The sequence below is a fragment of the Trachypithecus francoisi genome, unplaced genomic scaffold (assembly GCF_009764315.1).
Source record: "Trachypithecus francoisi isolate TF-2019V2 unplaced genomic scaffold, Tfra_2.0 Contig01474, whole genome shotgun sequence".
Lineage (NCBI taxonomy): Eukaryota > Metazoa > Chordata > Mammalia > Primates > Cercopithecidae > Trachypithecus > Trachypithecus francoisi.
Genome location: NW_022681435.1, coordinates 8,522,418 through 8,546,134, shown reverse-complemented (window position 1 = coordinate 8,546,134; position 23,717 = coordinate 8,522,418). Strand labels below are relative to the sequence as shown.

The window sequence follows — 23,717 nt, the reverse complement described above, 5'->3', positions numbered from 1 at the left end:
GCCCTTTGAAAGTCCTTCCCCCATTCCGCTCCCCATTCTTTCTGATCCTTGGTGCTAGGACGCCTCTCGCTAGGCTGAGCTCCCAGCCAAGACTTGCTGAATGACTGTGCACAAGAGCCAGCAACTTCCTAAGCGCTCAGTGCTGCACACTGCCTGGGCTCACTTCACCCACTCTTAGCCTCTGTGCCTTCTTAAGCGCCAGACACTACTGACTGTGCCAAGAAAGCAGAGCCCAAAAAGGAGGGCACGAACACCTCCTCCCAGAAAATCAGGACCTTCAAGATAATGCGAAGTGCATCTTTCTTCAGATAAGGCTGATTATGGCAAGCTTTTTCTGTAAGGAACAGACAGCAAATATTTTAGGCTTCGAGGGCCATAGTGCCTCTGTCCCAGTTATTCCACTTTGCTGGGATAAGACAAAGCACCCACAGACAACATGTAGAGAAGCAAGAGGACCGTGTGCTAATGCACTTTATTTGCAGACATTGAAATTTGAATTTCATGTAATTTTCACGTGTCATTAAACATTCTTTTTCCTTTTTCAACCATTTAAAGATGCAAAAACCATTCTTGGCTTGTGGGTGGTAGGTTGATGCCCCTTGGTTTATGCTGGCAACCTAAGAGCTACGCCTAACTCATATCCTTCGGCACTAAGTCATACAGCTTTATTTTTTTGCCTAAAAAGCCCCTGAAAATGAAAACTTTACACATGCAAGCAAAGAGGAGTCAGACTTTCTGACGGGGCAGGAGAGGCAGAAACTGCTCCCTAAGGCCAGGGACAGCCAGCCCCGTGCGATGCTGCCCCCTAGTGACCGGCCGGCCTAACGTCGGTCTCCCATCCCACCGCCACGCTGTGACGGGTTGCGCTCCGCAACCCACAGAGTAAGAACTTCAAATCACTTCAATCAGAAAGCATAAAGAACTGGAAACCCAATAATTATTTAAAGTGAAAAAGTAGGCTTCAATTCACAGAATTTTAGAACTGAACGGAACTTCTGAGATTAAGACTTAGTTCCATTTTTACACCAATTTACCAACCATTCACGGAGCTTTCAGGTAAAAAAAAAAAAAAAAACAAAGGAAAGCTCCAGAAAGGGCGGGTGGCCCATGAGTGTTCGCAGAAGAGCCTGCCCGGGAGTCCCGCCTGCCGAATGCCACTGCAGGGCTGCCTGCACCTCACACCGACATACCCACGAAACAGCCAGAGGCGGTCTGGGGCAGCAATCTTGTCGCCACACTGCCTGGGCTCACCATCACCCGATCGTTCTGTGTCCTTAAATACCAACTCTTAGCCTTTGTGCCTCAATTTCCCTAACTGTAAAATGGGGCGGAGTTCCTCCCTCACAGGGCTGTGGGGGTTGAAATGAGCTGATGATGTCTGGCCCTTACTGGGCATTCAAGTGTCACCTGCATGACAAACTTCTTGAGAGCCCACTATGCGTCAGACATTGAGTGCTTTATGTCTGTTTGCCAAGTTCAATCCGTGCAACTACTCTACAAAGCGAGTGTCATCATCCCCACTATGTAAATCAGACTGAGAAAGGTCACATGGACTGTGGTGGGTGCCTTCTCTTGTACAATTGATTTTGTGAAGGCATGGAAGGTACAATTAAGTTACCATGTAACAAATACGATATGACTCCAGCAGGCTAGCAGGAATAAGCACTCAGTAACTGCCAGGCAGCCTGGTGGCAGTCTTCACTTTCAGCAGGGCTTGTTGGGGTGGAGGGTGACTGTTCTTGTTTCTATGTGAAGGTTAATCTGTCACCATCCATCTTTGCCTTTGGAGTGTCTTGGGGGCAGCAGGCAGAAGGGGTACTTGGGACAATCTATACGTGACTGTCAGAGTTTAAAAACATCAGTAGTCACCTCTCCTTTATGCTTGCCCCACTGCTTCATTAGATCTAATGGAATACTCTGTGCACAAAACTTGTGTGAAGCACAACTCAGTGTGTGAGTGGGGGTATCTGTACACATTTAAAATCTGCATTGATGCCACCTGAATTTATCTGACAGGCAAATGCTTTTGAAAGCCTAGTTCTGAAAGTCCTGAATATTTCTCTCGGAAACTTTTCACCCTCCCGTGTCCTCAAATCCTTCGAGAGCCACATGGAAGAGGCCTCGCTATGGGATAGGACGTGGCGTGTGTTCCACGTGTGCCCACGACCTGGTCCAGCCCTCCTTAGACCAGAAACCACACGGCCATTCCGCCTGTGGGTTCCTATCATCTTACACAGTTCCATAAAGCCACTGCCCTGGGTTCTGCCAGAACACACCTGTGGGGGCAGGAAGTGGTGCCGGGAAGTGAGCACTAACTTCAAGCGGAGGCCTGAGCGTCATCATGGGCCTGTCTGCAGCACTTCGTCTCACTGAACCCAAAATTCCTCTCCCATAAAACGAGGGGAAAAATTCCCACCCCACTTCACAGCTGTGATGACCAAATGAACACAGGAAAAGTGCAGAGGAAACTTTAAAGTGTTTACACACGAACTGAGATTTCGACGGCTGAATGAGGGCATTGCTCAAGTTGCTTTTATGGCCAGCTGCCTGTATTCTTTAAGGTTTTAGGCACAGGCTTACAACCCCGAATGTTCTCTCTCTTACGTTTAATGTTCTCTAAATTAGGTCAGTAGGAAGTAACACCTGCTTGCTCGCACTGTCCTCGTCCCCCACCAGGTGGCATTGCGTTCCAATGAGCAATCTCTTCTGGTGAGAGGCTGGTGGAGGCCTTTTTCACAGCGGCTCAAATTAGAACTGCAAGAGGAAAAAGAGAAACAATGAAGAACCACCCAACCCCCCACCTCACCACAACTCCCACCGCCACATTTCAAAGAGCAAAACAGGATCATGGGATTGAGAGCTTCTGGTGACCACGGCCCGCATTCTCTGCAGGTGGAGGTGACTGCGTGAAGGTAGGGTATCTGGTCCCCACACGTGATGTGCCCCCCATTACAGAACAGACAAGAGGAAGCCCCAAAGCCCCCAAATTCCAAAGCTCCCACAATTGATAAACATTTGCATACACACACAGAGCTCAGGTGATGTGCACCCATGTTCCAATTCAGGGGGTTTACAACAGAAGACAGCATTTAGGAATTAGGTATATTTTGCATGGACAGGCACAATAGCTGTAAGCAGCAGTAATAGACTGACCTTAGGAATCCACCCTGTGCAAAGCGAGTATGTCAACGAGCATCCAGGGAAAGACAAGGTTGCCAGCCCTGGCCTGTCCTCTCTCTGCACAGGGTCATCTGAAGGGGTGAGGGCACTCCAGTTCCCTCTGCCCCGAGCTGACACCTGCCTCTCAGCCCTGGGACCCCAGAGTCCCTCATCCTTTAACAGCTGGTCTTGCCCCTTAAGGAGAGGAAGGCATAGAGATGTCGTGACCACATTTCCAGACAGGGACCCCATTTCTTTACTTCATGTCTCACACCTCAAAACTCACTGCTCTGGAAATCAGTGAGCCTCTTGGTGGGGTGGGGTGGGGTGGGGTTGGGTGGAGGGGGTCAGTATTTTTTCTTTATTCTTTTAAGATTATGGGGGCGTCATGGGGTGGAACTATTATCACAGCTTGCCTCCGTATGGTTTCACTGCCTTAACCTTAGAATGCTTCTGTAATCAGTATGGAGAACTGAAAAAGGTGTCTTCCAAACTCAAATGGATGGTGCTGCTGAGTACTAGGTGCTACCTGTTAAGAAAACAGGTATTTTACACCGTGCTTTGTCATCTCTTTGGAGCCTTCTCAGAAAAATTTGATTCTTAGTGCTTACATAAAAAATTAAATGTAGATTTGCCTTGCTATGAACTTTTACTTTGGTACTGAATAACCACGGCCGTACGACTCGGCATGTCTGTACAGTCCATACGTACAATTAACTGGCAAGCTCTCCAACTAGGTTTAATCTGTGAGGGTAAGGAATAGCTTCTATATCCTTTATCAGTGCATAGAGCAAAATTAACTAATCTTAGTCTAATGAAGAGCTATGTTTGCTAGGTTCCTCACCATCCAAAGAATCACTGCCATCACTCCTACCCAAACCTGTTCTCCTCCACATTTTCCCTTTTATTAAGAAAAAAAAAGACACAGCCTCAACTCCATCACCCAGGCTGGAGTGCAGTGGCATGATCTTGGTTCACTGCAGCCTCTGCCTGCTGGGCTCAAGCGAACCTCCTGCCTCCGCCTCCCAAGTAGCTGGGACTACAGGCGTAGACCACTACAACCAGCTAATTTTTGTATCTTTTTGTAGAGATGGGGGTTCGTCATGTTGCTCAGGCTGGTCTTGAATTCTTGGGCTCAAGCGATCTGCCTGAGGTCTTGGCCTCCTGAAGTGTTGGGATTACAGGTGTGAGCCACTGTGCCTGGCTGGCCCTGTCTCTTAAAATAGTATTGCAATCTCCCTGTTCATCAAAATTGAATTCAACTAGAATTTGAGTGGCTTCTCAGTGCTAATTCATTATGTCAGACCTTTCCCATAGATTATTTAACCTTCGGAGCCATTATTTATTTATTTGAGATGAAGTCTGTCACCTAGGCTGGAGTGCAGTGGTGTGATCTCGGCTCACTGCAACCTCTGCCTCCCGGGTTCAAGTGATTCTCCTACCTCAGCCTCCTCAGTAGCTGGGACTACAGGCACCCACCGCCATGCCCAGCTAAGTTTTTGTGTTTTTAGTAGAGATGGGGTTTCAACATATTGGTCACGCTGGTCTCAAACTCCTGACTTCAAGTGATCCACCCACCTCAGCCTCCCAAAGTGTTGGGATTACAGGAGTGAGCCACTGTGCCCAGCCACTGAACCATAATTTAAAAGAGACATTCTCATTTTACATCTAGGGAAAATAAAGTTCAGAGCATCAAGGTTGCTTCTACCTGTCTCTTCCATCCCTTTCTAAACGGGCCTTCCCATGGCCAACACCTTAGTCTCGGGCCCTCCTGGCCATGCCTAAACCGTCTTTCAGCCTCCAGGCTCTCTTTCCTTAACCACCTGAGGATTTCCTCAAATACCATTGTCAATGTGTTTTCCCTCTATTCAAAACTTGGAAACTTCCCATTTTTCATTCAACCAACCCTGATCCCATTTAACCTACTGTACTCACAAAGCTTGAAACTCCTTTATGATTTTCCCTCTACTATGGCTGTATCTCCTTCCCCCACATCCCCAGTCACACACTGCTGTCATTTTGTTCCTGCCCAGCCAAGGTGACTCTCCACCCTGACCCCACCCTGGGGCTCTTTCTAGATGCAGACCTAGGCTGCACATGCATCCCCCACCCCGCCTTCCACAGCGCTGTGACACCGTCTCGGGAGGGTCACCCCGCCTTTCACAGCGCTGTGACACCGTCTCGGGAGGGTCCACCCCGCCTTCCACAGCGCTGTGACACCGTCTCGGGAGGGTCCACCCCGCCTTCCACAGCGCTGTGACACCGTCTCGGGAGGGTCCACCCCGCCTTCCACAGCGCTGTGACACCGTCTCGGGAGGGTCCACCCCGCCTTCCACAGCGCTGTGACACCGTCTCGGGAGGGTCCACCCCGCCTTCCACAGCGCTGTGACACCGTCTCGGGAGGGTCCACCCCGCCTTCCACAGCGCTGTGACACCGTCTCGGGAGGGTCCACCCCGCCGCCTTCCACAGCGCTGTGACACCATTTCGGGAGGGGGCCTGGATACCCATTCGGGGGTCCCTACTACATTGCTGGTGCGAGTGTAAATCACTTGGAAAACAATACTGCAAATCTTGGCAAACCGAATACCTGCATGTCCTAAAACTCAGCCGCTGCACTCCCAGCTTGATGCCCTAGAGGACTCGTGTACACACGAACCAGGGACAACAATGCTCCCAGCAGCCTTGTTTGTAACAGCAAAAAAATTAAAACCACCCAAATGTCCATTGACAGAATGGAGAAATTATATTCTTCCTCAAAATGAGACTATCATAACATAGGGAAAATGAATAAATATAAGAACATGACATCACAATCACAAAATCAGATAAACAGACAGGCAGAGAAGACTAGGCACAAAAGGATATCCTTATAAAGCTCAAGAAAAGCAAAAAGAAACTATATTAGGAGCAGTGTGCGGGGAAACAAAAAAGTAAAAGACTAACACAAGGCCAGGTACAGTGGCTCATGCCTGTAATCCCAGCACTTTGGGAGGCCGAGGTGTGTGGATCACCTGAGGTCAGGAGCTCGAGACCAGCCTGGCCAACATAGTGAAACCGCTTCTCTACTAAAAATACAAAAAAAAAATTGGCTGGGCGTGGTGGTGGACGCCTGCAATCTCGGCTATTCGGGAGGCTGAGGCAGGAGAATCGCTTGAACCCAGGAGGTGGAGGTTGCAGTGAGTCGAGATCACGCCATTGCACTCCAGCCTGGGTGACAAGAGCGAAACTTTGTCTCTCTCTCTCTCTCTCTCTCTCACACACACACACACACAAAGACCAACACAATCTAGAGCAGTGGTTACCTTAGTGTAGTGGGGGAAGGAGAGGGAGGGATAGCTAAGGATATGGGACATGCCAGTTAATGTGAATCTGGGTTCATGGTTCATGATTTACACATTACCTATAGGTGCATTATTTGTTGGCTGAAAAGGAAAGTCGGTGCCCTGCAAACAATCAGGGAATTTATAATCATTTCAAACTCACTGCCCACCCAACTGGATCCAGAGTGCACAGTCATTAGTGGGCTCCTGACAAACAGCTGAGGCCCAGGACGGTGCTGGCCACTGGGACTACTGCAAGGGCGGTGTGGAGCAACATACACAGGCCCCCAACCATCTCTTATCAATTACCGACCGCTTAAAAACTTTGAGCCTGGATTATAGCCGAGATAAGCAATGAAATAAAAAATAGTACATATTGTACTGAGAGAGGGGTCTGGCTAATAAAATCACACTAACAAAGTTGATAAAGTAATGAGTCCTTTACACTTTTGGTGGGTAAAGGCCTAAACCGGAAACACGAGCTCAAGGTTGACAAGGACTCTGCCTCATTGCTACCACAGCCTTTGGCACGCAGCCAAGTACTCAATTCACGGACTGCAGTCCCCCTTTCTCTAGTGGTCACGCAGATGACCTCTATATAAAGTTATGTGGGAGGCTGGGCATGGTGGCTCATGCCTGTAATCCCATCACTTTGGGAGGCAGAGGCAGGCAGATCATTTGAAGTCAGGAGTTCAAGACCAGCCTGGCCAACATGGTGAAACCCCGTTTCTACTAAAAATACAAAAATTAGCTGGGCATGGTGGTGCACACCTGTAATCTCAGCTACTCAGGAGGCTGAGGCAGGAGAATTGCTTGAACCCGGGGAGGTGGAGTTTGCAGTGAGCTGAGATCGCACCACTGCACTCCAACCTGGGCGACAGAGCAAGACCCTGTCTCAGAAACAAAGGAGTTATCTGGGGGAAGAACTGAGGAACATCCAGATGGTAAATAACTTTGGGATTCACTGCCCACCCTGCACGGAAATGGGTTGATTCTGACCCCAAGATAATTACATACATAAATAAAATAAAAAAAATACCATGTATGATGTCCTATCTCCACTTTTACAAAATTTACAATGAGGCACAATTCTTAAGCTGTTTTTCATTTTTTTATTGCTGTTAATTCAAGGAAAAAAGGTTGCATAAAATCCAATCTGTTCTAGAAATATAAGTGGCCTTTCCAGTACATAACATTTCAAATATCAAAGTATATGGTAAACATACAAATAAGGAGAAGGTAACATACCTCCTATGTACAGTACAGTATTTTAAATCATAAAATAAGCTCCATAAAGTACAACTGGCAAGTGATTCACAATGCGGCCCATACGTGGCTTATCAAAACTCTCACTTGAACAACTCAACTGCAGCTTAACAATTAATTTAATAATGTGGTCCAAAAATACCCAGATCAAATAAAATATATTTAATCAAAATAATTTCCTTTACTCCAACTTTCTTTCTAAATTAAAGCTTTCATCTACCCCTTCACACCCACCCCTTCCCCATAACTCCCACCCCTGAAAGAAAGTTTCAAAATGTACATTGGTGCTATAAATATAAATGCTACTTATGAAGCATGAAATTAAGCTTCTTTTTTCTTCAAGTTTTTTCTCTTGTCTAGCAATCTGTTAGGCTTCTGAAACAAGACCAAACGTTTACGTTCCTCTGCTGCATACCAACGGGACTCCACACGACACAAATCTATCATTTCTGCTCTGTGCTGAGGAATGGAAAATGAAACCCCCAACCCCTTACCCCAGGACTATACAGTGGAAGCTGTTCATTGCTGATGAATGCAGCAGTCACCAAAAAATACACCCAATCTTCCAGATAACCTCAGTGCACTTTAGGAAATCAAAAATTACCTGGAAGCAATTTAGTACATAGATTGGCTTTTTAAAAAAACTTTTCTTTTTTAAAAACAGCAGCATTAAACTTAGTGACATGACACCGACATGATTAATACCATCTTAACACACTCAGAATTCAGTCTTTCACATTATAATCAAGCATAGTGGTAAACTGTTATAAAAGTGACTTTGCTACGAGAGACAGGGAACAAATAACCTGACATGGTAGAAACCCATAGCTCTGTTCAGACTGCAATAAACCATACACATTTTAAACATAACGCAACACTGTAACAGCTGGTATAGGGAAAGAAGAAATCTTCACTCAAGTAGTGTCTCTTTGAGCACAACACGGTGGTAGACAAGTAAAACTGGCTGTACTTTCATTACAAACACAAGCACACAGAGAGCGACATTCACACCAGTGTGTTCACTTTGTGTCTCTCTGAAGCAACAGGCTAAAAAAGGATGATGGAAGTAAAAAGTTGGTTTCAGAAAAAGCTTTTTGTCCATTTCGTACGTCATATTTTTTCACTTTCATATGGTTTGACTTCTTCCTCTCTCTTCCACTTATTTTCATTTTTATTTGGACAACAAGCACTGCATATATGTATTTATGTGACACTGTTTATTACATATATACACACTATTTTGGGAGTTTGATTCCTCCCATAAGATTAGGGTGCAACATTCTGCCCTTGGTTGATATGCAGAGCAGTTTACAAAAGTGGGGCGAATGCACTGCTGGCTGTTCCTGCTGCGGGCCAGGGACAGAGTGAGGCTGGCTGGGGAGGAAAGTGTCGTTTAGGGTGAAAGTGAGAAAAGCTGGGAAGAAGCAAAATTCCTTTTTTCAAAACCATATGACTGTCACCAGTGTTGTAAAAAAAGGTCAAATACACAGTTTTAAAGATTCAGTAAACATTGCACACAGCAAGTATTCAGTGTAAAAAAAAACAAAAAAAGCACGCACCAACATTTTCCTTTTGATAGTTTGTCTGAAGGTTTAAATTACATGTATCATACATATAAGCCTGTTGTTGAACCAGGAGACCAGAGGCTCAAAAGCATTGCATTCTTTCTTGTTTTGGACATTGGTACAAGAGAAATGAAAAATCCCAACTGCATAGAAATCTAGGAAATGTATAGACAAAGAAACAAAATACCTTTCCTTTCCTCCCCTCCACACCCCATGACTCCCCACACTTGAGTGTATTAAGTAGGCAAGCTTTACTCGTTTCAGTCTGCAGAATCCAACGTATCATTAGAAGGGGGGAGGGGAGGTGCGTATCTCAGTCTGTAAGTGCCTAAAATGGGAAAGACAGAACTAAGTCACCGCTTACAAGGAAACGTCATCACAAACCACTATGTACAAGCTATCACACGGACATGCTCTCCACAAGGCACCTTCGTCAGCTCTAGTGCCACTCCAAATGGCCAATCCGCTCACTTTAAGAAGCAATGTAAAGTTTGTGCTTTGAATTCAATCTAAAAGCTATCAAACTTGATCTTTCTTTAAGAATGCCAAGTAAATACATTCCCAATTTAAGACTTTTTTTGTTTCTGGGTAAGATTTGGCAACATGACAAAGGCCAAATGTACGTGAAAATAACAGTTTGAAGTCGACACAAAATTTGGTATCTTACTCAAACATAGGTATGACTATTTTCTTCTTTCTGGTGGCAGTAATATTAAACTTTGTTCAAATTCCTTTACTCTCAAATCAAAATAGTGCTGAACTATTTTGTTCCTGTAAAATGCAACAGAATCTTGGACCTTGTTTTTTTTTTTAAACTTTTGCTGGGAAGGAAAAGGGCAGCATGGGGAGATAGGCCCGAGGCATCTGGTTATGCAGATATACTAAATAGTTACTCAAAACCTAACGTCAGATGACTAGATTACTTCCTAGGTTTTCAATATTTAAAAATTCTGCTTACTCTATGTAACAGGATTATAGCTTAAAAAAAAAAAGGTGCTGCAAGCAAGAGATTTAACATTACAGAATGCAAATTCCCATCACACTCCTTCAAAAGGGCCTTGAGAGTTTATTCCTTAATTGGAAACTGAATTCCTCTGAACTTCCTTGTGCTCTGTGTGACCTGGGTCTACACTAGGTTTTTCCAGTTGCATTTTATGATCTGTCACTGAAAACACAATATCCATAAATGAAAACACAAACAGATCTTTCTGCTACGACAGAATCCCATGATCAATAAGGAAAGGAAGGAGAAACGGGTCAACTCAAAAGCAAGTCCTCTGGGAGTTACTGTGATTACCTTGTTGATTGGCCTCCATGGACGACTGCTTACAGTCCTGTGCATAGTGTCCGCTTACACCGCAATTGTAACATGAGACATTCCCGTTCTTCTTAGGCCCCGAACCACTGGTGTTGGCAACTACATTAGGTGCTGGATATACAGGATAGAATCTCCCAAATCCTGCCATCTGCTGCATGCCATAGTTGGCTTGGCTCCCCATGACTGGGTCATGTACCAGTCCATTTGCATATGGAGTCTGAGGCAGAAAAAAAGGAAGTTGGTTTCCATTGCTCTGATGTGCTTGGTTGAGGTAGCTGCCATTGCAAATGGATGGCAGAGTAAAGAATGAAGGGACTCGGTACATTGGTCCAGGCATTGGATTAGGATAATAGTAACTATTTAGCTGAAGGTTTCCATTGGTCCCACAGCTGCACCTTCGCCCACAAGAACCACAAGGACCCGAGCCCATCTGCTGTGGTGGCCCTACTGTCCCATTAGCGTTCGTGTTCCCCACAGCACTGATGTAAGACGTGCTATCACTCTGCGCGGTACTGTGTGTCAAGGCAGGGCTCGGGCTCGGGGCAGGGCCTGGGGTGTGGGTAGGAACCGCGGGAGGTACAGTTGCCTGGGCCTGGCTGATGCCTGCGCTCGCTGGCTGGGGAGAAGTTGCTGCTGTGCTGAGCACACTGGAGTTCTGGCTGGGTAACACGCCGGCAGCAAGGGGAGAGCCTGGTAAGGGGTAGGAAGCTGGTGGCTGAGCAGCTGAGAGGCCAGCTGCTGGAAGAACTACCTTCACATTGGTAGGCTGAGGGACTGTCCCTGTGTTTCCCTCAATTTGAGGCACCATTTGATTGAGTCCTACCACTTGGGATGCAGATTTTGTGATGGGGTCCGTGGTAGCAACAGGAGAGCCTGGGAAACTACCTGGGTTATGGATAGGAATAAAGGCAGTGTTTGGTGATCCGATGCTCAGACTTCCGGGTGGCTGTTGTGGGATGTTAACTGTGCAGCTCTCAGAAGATCCCTGTGGTGGTGGCAACTTTAGCCTCTGAACTGTCAGATGCAAAGCGGGAGTACTGCTATGTGGAAGGAAGGTTGATGGAATAGGTAAAGGGGAAGCCAGTAACTCAAGGTGCTTTTCTGATTCTGCAGTGGAAGCTGCTGGCCCTAGTATTCCAACGGGGGTTGAATTTGCGGACTCCCTTATTGCAGAAATAGCAACAGGACTAGGAACAAGCATCCCTATGGTTTTGCCATCAGTGGGTTTGGGTGCAGGAACAACGACGTCAGACTTCTGGGCACCATTGTGCATGACACAGTGTAAAGTTGGCATAAAAGAAATATGCTGATACTTGGGCGAGTTTAAGGGATCTTCTAAAAGGTTTCCATTCTCATTTCCTAGTGAAGCAATCTGAACAGGTGGCTTGACAGTGACGGTCTGGTTGACGGAACCATAACCTGTAAACCTAGTCGTTGATGGATTCCCAGAATCCTCAGAATTGCTGTCTGTGTCTAAAGAAAACAAACATAAAGAGATATTAACACGAGCATAACTCCCATCTTTCTTGCTAGAAATAAGCATTAAATATATCTCAAAGTCACTCAAGTTTGGAAAGTGTCCCTCTGTGATGTCTCCTGACTGTCCGAGCTGACCTCCCTTTAACTTTTGGCTTCCTATGGGTCATCATTAGATCAATGCTTTATTTTAAAAATACGGGAATATAAACAGAAAAACAAAAGGTTAGTTGGAGACTGAATGAAACACAGTATAAAGCACAGAGATTTATGTAACACCACCTTTGTTCTGAGAACAGCATCAGACACTCTTAACCTTAACAAACTTCAGGCAATCCACTTGGTTTTTATTCTGCACTGCCAACCCAAGTTCTTCAATCTGTCTCAGATAAATGATATAATTTCAAGGAGCTCAGTCAAGACAATATTTAACTCAAATATCTAGAGGTAGGGAACAGAAAAGATTTTGTTTTTTTAGAATGGAGTCAATATTCTTAATACTAAATATTTCAATGGGGGAAGAAAATTTAAAGCTATTATTAATCATAAAACAAATATGCTAGAACACAAGAAACAGAGGAATAGGAGAGTGTGGCAATTTCTCCAAAATCAAAACAGCAAATACAAACAACACTGCATCAGCTACTCCTGCATCAGCTTACACCTGTGTACAGAAATAGTGTTGACCGAGCCTTCAGGGGATGTCCTGACTTTTGGTATAAAGGGGACAAGGATAAAATCTGATTCACAATGTTTAAACATCATAGACCCAGATACTGTGTCGATGTATACATAGACCATTCCATTAGAATGTAGTGCCTATTTAAAAATCTTTCTGCTTGTATGGATAAGCTGAATTGCACTAGGTACTTAAAATATTTGTATTCATTAAGGTATGAACTGGCTATATTCAGCTTAGGATGTTAAAAAGTTTTCAAACAGAACACTAAAAACAAATTCATCTTCATGAAGAAAGATTAAATGAAAGCTACTTACTGACACAAGCACATCAAGTGTTACTAATTCAATTATTTTAATTTATATTAGAAGAAACTCAAAGAGTGAATGGTTCTAGCATAAACTTCCCTTAATAGATTAATAATTGGGGTATTTCTTGCTAAACTTTGCAAAATAAAAACTATCCCAAAATCCTAACTTATTGAAGGCATTTTATCTGTATCATCACACCAGTGCAGAATCAAAGATAAAAATGTTAAGTCTAAAAGAAGCAGAAACATTTTTAAAGAAGTCAGTTAAATTTCTGTGTGTTTAACAGCAAATGACCTCATTATTTTTAATGTTCCCAATCAGTTTTCTAAGCATCCTGAGACTCCTCTAGACATGTTGGGACACATCTCACCCTTTTGTGCACTGATTTTGGTAAGTGTAAAGCCTCAAACAGAATACCATCACTACCCAGGAGAGCAACAGCAGAGCCACCCACGCCCTTTTCAAAGTAGCCTTTTCATCCACTGAGAATTCTAAAAATGATCAAAGCTCTCTACCATAATGGATATTTTCCTTGGGTGAAGACAGCCCTAAGCCATTCTTTCATATTCAATAACAGCCTATTTGAAAAAAGCCAAGTTCCTCAACACAGGCCTCCAACTTATGCTATTTGATGGCAGAAGAGGGATGCTGCCATTATCCAAGTGTACAGATGTAAACTAACACTTTAGACAACAAGGCGAAATCCGCAGTGTGAACCACTGACTCACCTGCACATCCTAGAGATTCAAGCATAAATGTACAATGAAACATACTGAAAAAGTTTGTCTGTTCTAGGTAAGGCATAAAAATCCTCTCATTCAATGCTGGGCGCAGTGGCTCATGCTTATAATCTCAACGTTTTGAGAGGCCAAAGTAGGAGAATCACTTGAGCCCAGGAGTTCAAGACCAGCCTGGGCAACACCGCAAGACCCTGTCTCATAAATTTAAAAAAAAAAAAAAAAAGAAGAACAACAACAACAACAAAATCCTCTCATTTAAGCTTTACAATAGCTCGGTGAAAGGTTTTCATTTTTTTTTCTTTCACAAGGAAACTGCAAATCAGAAGTACGGTGTTGCCTCAGGTTAGAAGAACTGGTAGTAAAGTAACTATGCTACATTTGGTATGACTACAAAGTAACTGCAAAGTAAAGACTGACTTTAATTGTATGTGATGTAGCAACACCATAGCATAGCTCCCTAAGACATAGCCTGATACCACAACACAGAAAGAAGCTAAGGTCCCAGAGAGCTGCAGACTGTCCAGGAAGAAACCACACTTGGCTGAAACAGTATGTGGTAAGGATCTTCATCTGTAGGTGGATGACGGGAAGTAACCTGACACTGCCCACCAGCACGGGTCCACCTTGTAACCAAGGTGTTACCAATCAGATGTTGTCATCATGCATTCAACATACACATTTTAAAGGAGACCTCACCTCCAGACCAGAATGGTAGAATAAGACCTCTAATAATCCACTCTTTCATAAACGCAATGAAAACCCTAGCAAAACCTGTCCAATAACCAACTTTTTCAAAATTCTGGAAATTAAAGGCTTACAACACTCTGAGGAGTGTTAATTCAAGAAAAATAGCTCAATCTGTAAGAACAGAAAACCTCAAGGCATTTTGCCCTTGTCTTACTTCCACTCCCCCTTTCTCCAGCTCTAAAACAGCCCTGTAAATGACTTGTCCCTCAATTTCTGAAATCAGTACAAACACTATCTCTCTTGTAGTAGTAGCTACAAAACCCAGCAGCCATTAGGAGTATGGGTCTGGAGTTCCCCAAAAGCCCCACCACCAAACTGTCACCATTTGACTGTCTGGCAGCTAGTGCTCACTCTGCGTTATAGCCTCTTACCCGCAGGACGTTTGTCATCATCAGTCAGAAGCAACTGTTTCACAATGTATACTAGCTGGGGCTGACAAGAGCTAACCAGAAAACTTAAAATGAAAAACTGGGGAATAAGATGGCTACAGGAGGCTTCGAAAAGCTTTAACATATTCCTGGGAACCTAAAAGGTTTTGCTCACGCCTATAGTTATATGCCCTTCCAAGGCAGACCTGAGAAGGCCCTAAGCAACCACTGCTGGCTGATTTTAAGCCTCTGTGCAAGGAGGAACTGAAGACATAGTACACAGAGAAAACAACAAAATGGCAGATGTAAAACCTGCCTTATTAGTAATTACATTAAATGTAAATGGACAAATAGCAGAGATTGGCAGAATGAATAAAAAACCATAATCTAACTATATGTTGTCTACAAGAGACAAATTTTGTATTTAAAGACACAACAAATAGGTTTAAAGTAAAAGCATAGAAAACGAAATACTGTGCAAGCAGTACCTAGAAAAATGCTGGATTGACTATTCTATTATCAGACAAAATAGACTTTAAGACAAAAATTGTTACTAGAGACAAAGGAGGATATCCTAAAATGGTAAAAGGGTCAATCTCTGAGAGGATGTAAAGAGCATAAACATATGTATGCATCTAACAACACACACATTTTCCTTCTTTCTGCACTAACTCTACCTCATTATGATCCTGTCTTCATCATATTTAACTTCATATGCAGTGAAATATGTTTATCAAATCAACATAGCTAGGAATTTCTAAGGCAATTATCTATAAAATGCCCTTTATATCAATTTTACATTTAAAATCAGTTAATGGCATTTATAGGATCATAAAATTCCTTGTTTGACTTCGACATGAAGAAAAAACACACATTTCCCTCCACTCCCCCACCCTTGCCATGCCAACAATACTCCCATTTCAAAGAGCAAACCTCTGTCTTTCTCTTCTTCACTTTCAAAACTTTCTCTTCCATCGTGTCGGGGACTAGATGGAGAACTGTAACTCTCTGAAGATGTTTCTCCACATGTGTCATGTCCAGAGCCAATGTCCAAATTCACATCTAAAAATAACAACACTATTTAAAAAATCATACTAAGTCATTTTAAATTAATTTCTAAGTTGAATCATTAGAAATTAATTTTAGCTATAAATATTTTCTTCAGCTTCCCCACAATCATCTAAAAAAGCTTGTCCTTGATATAAACTGATTAAATTATAATTTTAATAGATAATGCTTGATAAATATATTTTTAAAACAATGCACAGAATAAGTCATTCTCTTACTGACTTCAAAGAAATAAAGAGTTAAGGTTGGCTGCAGGGTCTGTCCAATATCACTTTGAGCTACTTTCTAAGTCTAGATATTTTAACTCCTCAGAGCTTGCTGGAATATTCATTCTTTAAAATAACTCAAGAAAAGGGCTGCCAAAATGCCTACTCAATGAAAATTACTTGGAGTATTTAAAATAATAAAATGCTTCCCATCTAGTAGACTGAGTAATCTCTTGAATTCCGCCAAGTTCAAGCTTATACTGAGGTAGTATGAGGTGGCGACAGGACCTGCCATGACCAACTAGCCACATCTGTTTTGAGCACATAAGGAGGGACTATTGTTGTATCTAGTATTGGACAAGAGATATAAACTGTGGATTTTTTTTTCCTATAGTGGCCCTGACTTAGGGAAATATTATCTTATCTTTGTAAACCCAGTAGCTAGCATAATTCTGCCTTACAGCAAGCATTCAACATATGCTTGGTATATAAATCCCCAAATAAGGGATTCCGGAGGTTCTTAAGAACTGTAGATTACTGAATCATTTCTGTGGCAACTGGTAGAACCAGTAAAAGATAATGGATATTAATTGCCTGGGCAAAATATGTGTCAGAGAAAAGGCACAATTTGTATAATGAGCAATCCAGGCGACTAATCTGTGGCTTTTGGCTGGGATAAACTTGTAACAGCATTAAAACTGTTAAAAATGAACTAGATTAGCTCAGCCACTCAAATGTTAGATGAATATTGGAGAAAAATAAAGTCATTAGGAATGCTGATGTTGCTAAATTCTTCCTGAGTAATAAATGTCAAACTGCCAAGGGAAAACTGCACAAAATCTTATGAGGCTACAAGGAAAGTGGCAGAGGAGTTCATAGGCGAGTAATAATTTCACAGAAAAGTAGCATGGAGGATACCTACACAGTAATAGGCCCTGAAGGACCCATCGTAAGGTGACTTAAGGGATGCAGGTCAACACCAATGGCTGCTTGAAGACAGACTAATGGGCCATAGTGGCCAAACAAGTTGTCATTAAGTTGGACTAATGATGAAACCTATAGAACTTGCATGGAAGTCTTGCATATAAATATTTCAACCAGCATATAACAAAATGAACAATCCAAGATCAAGAGAATCAAAGATTCGGGGATATTCTCAAACTAGAAATGGACTGGAAAGGAACCTCAGGGGTAGCGGTCATCAAAACACAGACAGTGAAACTACAGTAGTTCAAAGAGCAAATTTCAGAATATGTTTTAAAAAAGCAGCTACCTCTCCAAATGGTATAATTTACAAAACTATTTTTATTTACACTGTGCAAGCTGGTGAATTTCTAATCACCAATTGCCACATACAAAACTACAGCTTCCAAAGAACTGAATACATAAATCTAAATCTATACTAAACAATCTTTTTTTGATAATTCAGAAGGTACTTCAGAATTGTGTAGTACCTCAAGAACTTTAATAATCAGCAATTATGTGATCCTCTAGAGATTCAGGGGATGTGGAAAGTGAAGCCAGACCAATTATGAAAAAGGATACTCCACAAATTGCCCTTTTAAAAAGACACACAAACTTTGAATTTGTCATGTCTCAATGATAAAGGGTCTTGTATATAATAAAGACGACAAAAACAAAATTTAAAACAGAAACCACTATTCTAACACTAAAAATACTGGTTACTGGTAATTATAAACAACAGAAGTCTGTTACAGAGTTAAGACCCACTGAGATAAATCATAGGCGATAGAACCACATATTTCATCTGGGATATTAAAGGAAGCTAGAGATCTTCTAAATCTTTTACATGAAACTGAGAGATCAACCATCTCATTTCCCTCTAGGCTTTTTGGTGCCACAACTGGCAACAGAAGAGTGGGGTGGAGGAAACACTGGGCAATAAACTACAATGATGGGAATTTTTTTTTTTTTTTTTTTGGAGACGGAGTCTCATTCTGTCGCCCCGGCTGAAGTGCAGTGGCACAATCTCGGCTCACTGCAACCTCCACCTCCCGAGTTCAAGTGATTCTCCTGCCTCAGTCTCCCAAGTAGCTGGGTCTACAAGTGTGCACTACCACACCTGGCTAATTTTTATATTTTTAGTAGAGACAGGGTTTCACCATGGTGGCCGGGCTGGTCTCAAACTCCTGACTCCAAAGTGCTGGGATTACAGGCGTGAGCCACCGTGCCCGGCCATGGTGAGTATTCTTAACGCTCTATACGCACCTCTTCAGAAGACAGACAGAAAGCTTGGGTTTTAACAGAAAAGACTCCAACAACACAGACAACTGATGGCACTGCCTGCATCCTGGCAGGAGTCAGCACAGAGGAGGGCTGGGAGCCATCTTTGTTTCCTTTTGAAATTCTAAGCTGCATAACTGCATTATTACTCAAAACAGAAGTTAAAATTTACATTTAATAATAAATTTTTAGGCTGGGCGCAGTGGCTCACACCTGTAATCCCAGCACTTTGGGAGGCTGAGGCGGGTGGATCACGAGATCAGGAGATAGAGATCAACTTGGCTAACACAGTGAAATCCTGTCTCTATTTATGTTATATAAAAACATACAAAAAAATTAGCCGGGCATGGTGGTGGGAGCCTGTAGTCCCAGCTACTCCGGAGGCTGAGGCAGGAGAATGGCGTCAACCCGGGAGGCGGAGCTTGCAGTGAGCTGAGATCGCGCCACTGCACTCCAGCCTGGGGGACACAGCGAGACTCCATCTCAAAAATAAATAAAATAATAAACTTTTAAGAAGTAAAATACAAATCTTAAGCTAAAACGTATTATTATTTAAAGATCCAAACAACCTGAAAGACTCAGTATTTTCAGCTTCAAGACAATGTCTCTCCAATTTATGACATGAGCTGTTGTTCCACAAAAAAAATCCTTACGCCTGTACTGAGTTTACTGAATGCTTAAAGACAATTCTTCCTCGGTGCCTTAATATTTCAAAGAAAAATTAATACACCAAAGGGTTTTTTAAAAGTTGGAATTGGCATACATCTGTGCTGCATTTGACATCAATGAGACAAGCTGTACAAAAAATATTTCATTCACAGTCATTCTATAAATGTAAATACATACAAATCGGGGAGAGATACAGAGGAGAAAATAGATAAAACTGAACTTAAATATGCTGAGGTTGTTTTCGTAATATTTGAAAATTAAGGAAAAAAATGAATGAGAGTTTGTGATGCTGTTACAAAGTTCTTAACCTATACAATGCATGTTTCCCTCTAATTTATTACAACAAGGAAAAGGAACTAAATTGCTGCACTGAACACCTAGGTACTTGGAACTAGGAAAATGCTCTTCATGTTTTTACATGTAATTCTTACAATCTGCTGAAGCAAGCATTACTCCTGTTTTACAAATGAACAAACAAAGGTGTCAGAGAGGTCGCATGCTTAAAAAACTGGGGGAGCAGAACACTCAAACCCATAGCTGTCTCTGACCAAAGTCCATGTGCTTCTCCTCTGGAAATGGGCTAACAGGGAAAAAACAGTTGCAAACTTCTTTAGTGAGCAGTAGCTCCCAAACACCGTGAGACGAGAGAGAGTGATCTTATGGAGAGCAGAAATTTCATTCAGAAAATGGTATTTTAGAAAACAAACATGGCAGCAGTATGGAAAATGAACTACAAAGAGAAGGAACAGAGAGGGAGGGCTGTCAGAATCGATCTCCAAATGTCCACCGACAGACTTCTGTCTTCCGCATTTAGTGTTTTCCTCCTCCGTTATGCTGCCATCACCACCAGAGGGAATCTCAGCGACAGTAAAGTGTTACACGATCCTTCTACAGACAAGATGGGTTTTGTCCATGTTATTTTACCCTCACTTCCAGTGATTCAATGAGTTGGCCAGATGATGTTATTTTTTAATTTATTACTATTTTTTGAGATGGAGTTTTACTCTTGTTGCCCAGGCTGGAGTGCAATGGCGCAGTCTTGGCTCACTGCAACCTCCACCTCCCAGGTTCAGGCAACTCTCCTGCCTTAGCCTCCCCAGTAGCTGGGATTACAGGTGCCCACCACCACGCCCAGTTAATTTTTGTATTTTTAGTAGAGACAGGGTTTCATCATGTTGGCCAGGCTGGTCTCGAGCTCCTGACCTCAGGTGATTTGCTCACCTTGGCCTCTCAAAGTGCTGGGACTATAGGTGTGAGCCACCGTGTCTGGCCCAGATGATTTTAGATTTGAAAGGTAACCATTTTTCTTTCATCATTATTCAGTCTTTCTATACAAATACACAGTTTAAAAACATACTCAAAACTTTTAAGAAATAGATTCTGGTTATTCATATTACATCACAACTGAATGTACTAATATTAGAATAACATTTAAATTAAAGTATCACATTTGTGGGATCACTACATAAATGTGTCGGGGCATCCAGGGATAAAGCGCTTTCCTAGAGGTCTGCGTGCTCGTATTCTTTTGTAATCGTTATAATTAATAGTGAAGATAAACACAATCAGTGAAGCTACAGAAGGGCACTTCTCAAGTCAAATGAACCTTGAACCTAAAAATAAAGGAACCTTAAAATAATGATGGGTAAATGGAAGCCATATAAATCTAGCATAACAAAAATTTGAGGGTTGACATTCCCTTAAAGCCTCATAAAACTTCGTAAAGGATGGTTATTAAATCATGAAGAAGTCAACAGTATTCTAAAAAATGACTTTACATAAAAACACTCTCATGAATGACTGGCAAAGCCACAGGAGAGATCTCCCATGGCCTTGGGAAATGTCTCCTGAGTCAAGACTGGCTGGAAAAGGACAACCTGGGAGACTCCTGCTGCCACAAGGGAGAAGCAGGTGAGAATAACTGAGGCAAAGGCAATCTTCACCCCCATGGCTGGTTTGTATTCCCTAAATTAACTCTACTGATTTTGGAACTGTTTAATTTGGAAATTGCTGTACATATCAACACAAGGTAAAATTATAGTATTAGGATTTGACACAGCTCAGTATCTATTAATACAGTAAGTATCATGCTAAATATATTTAGGTGAGGGGTATTTGAAAGAAAAATAATCTTCTTACCTTTCACAGCACCACCATGGGCATGCTGAGGAGTGGACAGTCTAATACCATTTATTCTACTATTCAATCTGTTGTCAGTTTTCTTAATTTTCTCCCTAAACCAAATAAACATATTGCCAACATTTTTATAAGGTTATCTACCAAACACATTCAGTACGGTATTGATAAAATTCCCTTCAAGACTCTTTAGAGTTAAATTTTTTAGTAAGGAATAATCTAAATACAATTAAGATTCGCCCTTCAGTAAAGTTCTGAGAGTTTTACCCCTCCAAACTGAACGCAATGTTTGACAGTAGCTTTATGTTTATCACCTGTATATACTAATATTTTGAATCAAAAGAGTAAAACCCAGAATTAAAAATATAAAGAAAACGAACTAAAAGAATACTATGTTGTATACTATCATAAACTAAACAGGCCTATTATCAAAGGCTATATGCTGTCTTTCCTTAAATTGAACCTACTTTTCTGTTTGTGGCTTTCCTTTCTTCTTATTTATTGAAGATAAACTCCGTTTTTCAGCAGAATGCTAGCAGAAAGAAAAAAAGACATATCAGACAAAAGTTAAATCATACTGACATTTTTACTGATAATAAACATTAAAGTGATAAATTCTCAGTTGTATATTCTAACAAGTGTTAATTTCCAACCTATTTTTGAAGTTTCCCACCTGAACCACTAACATTTACATATTCTGTGACAATTACTTATATATTTTTCTCATGATTAATACAATATTGTTTTCTATTTTTCTTTTAAAATGGGCCTACTTTTTTTTCTGACTATAAAATGAAACACGATCAAGTGACTGGCACTTGCTGTGGGTTTACTTCTATTCTCTTAAAGTACAATTCGATAAAACTGCCAACACTTAATTATGTCAACTCTAAGAAGAGAGGGTGCAGGTACTGGAGTGGGGGAGGGAAAGTAAACTCAGAGGAGCTTTGAAAATAGGTCCTTAATTATGACTGAAACTATTTATAATTTCTCAGAATATGCGTTAATGCATAAAAACACATTCCAAGAAGAGTTAACATTTGGATCTGAGCGTTGGTCAGAAACAACATCAGGTTAATGAATCAATTTTCTAGAGAGGTTTCATTCCACACTTGTAACATATACATAGGGACCTCCCGCCATATCTGTGAGGCCATATGACACTAAACATACTTAAGAGCATTCTGCTCTCTGATCACACCCAAATCTTAAGAAAGCAAACATCTCCTAATGCATTCTGAAGTGTCGGTAAACTGACCCAGATATTCATGAAGAAAGGTCAGTTGGAAAATTTACATCAAAATAGCAAGGCAGTGATTGAAATGTGAATCCTTCTTTCAATTCTTTCAAGACCAAAAATTTTTGGCATAACAATCTAATGTACTCCTTGTTAAACAGTGAAGGTATTATTTTTAAAAATTTTTATTTTGTTTTAAATTTATTTTTTAGAGACAGGGTCTTACTCTGTTGCCCAGGCAGAAGTGCAGTGGTGTGATCATGGCTCACAGCAGCCTTGAACTCCTGGGCTCAGGTGATCCTCCTGCCTCAGCCTCCCAAGTAGCTGAGATTACAGGTGTGCACCGCCACACTCAGCTAATTTTTAAATTTTTTATACAGATAGGGTTTCACCATGTTGCCGAGGCTGGTGAAATGTGTGGCCTCAAGCAATCCTCCTGCCTTAGTCTCCCAAAGTGCTGGGATTAGAAGCGTGACCCATGGCGCCTGGCAAGGTGTCATATTACAGTGTACTAATCTTACACAAGCAATAAAAGTTATCTAAATACACATTTTCAGGTCTCAGAAGAGCTTAGATCATATATAAGTATAAAGTCTAAAACTTAAACATTCCTTCATTTCTTCTTACCAGATTACTATCTAACTGAAAGCTTACAGAACTTAATTTTTTTCTTGTAGAGTAGCAATGCTTTAACTACACAGGTCCAAAACAAACTCCCCACACACCTGGTCAGCTGAGGTCACACAGTGCTCTGGGTGCTGAATGGTGGTACAGCTTTGCTTCCTCCAATCCACAATTCCATTCTGTTCAGAATATTGCATGGTAAGCCCATCCAATGGAGAACAACTTGTACCAATATTGCTGCCAAAGAAAAGTTTATGAAAGCATGAAAATCTGCCCTCAATAGTAACCTGCTATTTCATTTCAATGAAGAAGTTACAGTAACCCTCTTTTCAATACATTAGTTTCTTCACAGAATGCCTAATGATAGGTCTAAGAAAAAAAAGTATACTATGAGAAGTAAACCACTACACATCTATTTATCATTAATACCTGTCTCTAAAAAGAGTAGTAACAGCTGCACACTCTGCTTTTAGACACTGCGTGATGGTGATCATCATACACTGCTTATTACAGTTGGGACAGAGAGGCTTATACAACCTGCATCTTGAAAGCACTGCTGTCATGAGTACTTAAGTAACTGAGT

General features: G+C 41.9%; 2 protein-coding genes across 3 annotated transcripts in view; both read right to left on the bottom strand.

Annotated features, from left to right (window-relative positions):
- Window positions 1-453: 453 nt before the first annotated feature.
- LOC117098750 lies at window positions 454-3,864 on the bottom strand. The gene is given in 4 exon segments (XM_033237635.1): window positions 454-2,273; window positions 2,275-2,554; window positions 2,644-2,754; window positions 3,821-3,864. Coding segments are annotated over 4 exon segments (762 nt in total). The 3' UTR covers window positions 454-1,946.
- ZCCHC2 (zinc finger CCHC-type containing 2) overlaps window positions 454-23,717 on the bottom strand; it is a 65,199-nt gene continuing 41,935 nt past the window's right edge. The window contains exons 9-15 of one of the 2 annotated variants that reach the window (XR_004443964.1): window positions 23,236-23,371; window positions 21,741-21,805; window positions 21,277-21,371; window positions 15,884-16,012; window positions 10,609-12,102; window positions 9,499-9,639; window positions 454-2,754 (exon numbers count right to left, since the gene is read on the bottom strand). Coding sequence is in view for 1 of the 2 variants with exons in the window: in XM_033239187.1 (XP_033095078.1) it covers window positions 9,572-9,639; window positions 10,609-12,102; window positions 15,884-16,012; window positions 21,277-21,371; window positions 21,741-21,805; window positions 23,236-23,371 (1,987 nt within the window). In the remaining variant the exon portion in view is untranslated. Of the gene's footprint in view, window positions 2,755-7,569; window positions 9,640-10,608; window positions 12,103-15,883; window positions 16,013-21,276; window positions 21,372-21,740; window positions 21,806-23,235; window positions 23,372-23,717 lie in introns of those variants that run through there. The other variant, XM_033239187.1, reaches the window with a different exon arrangement.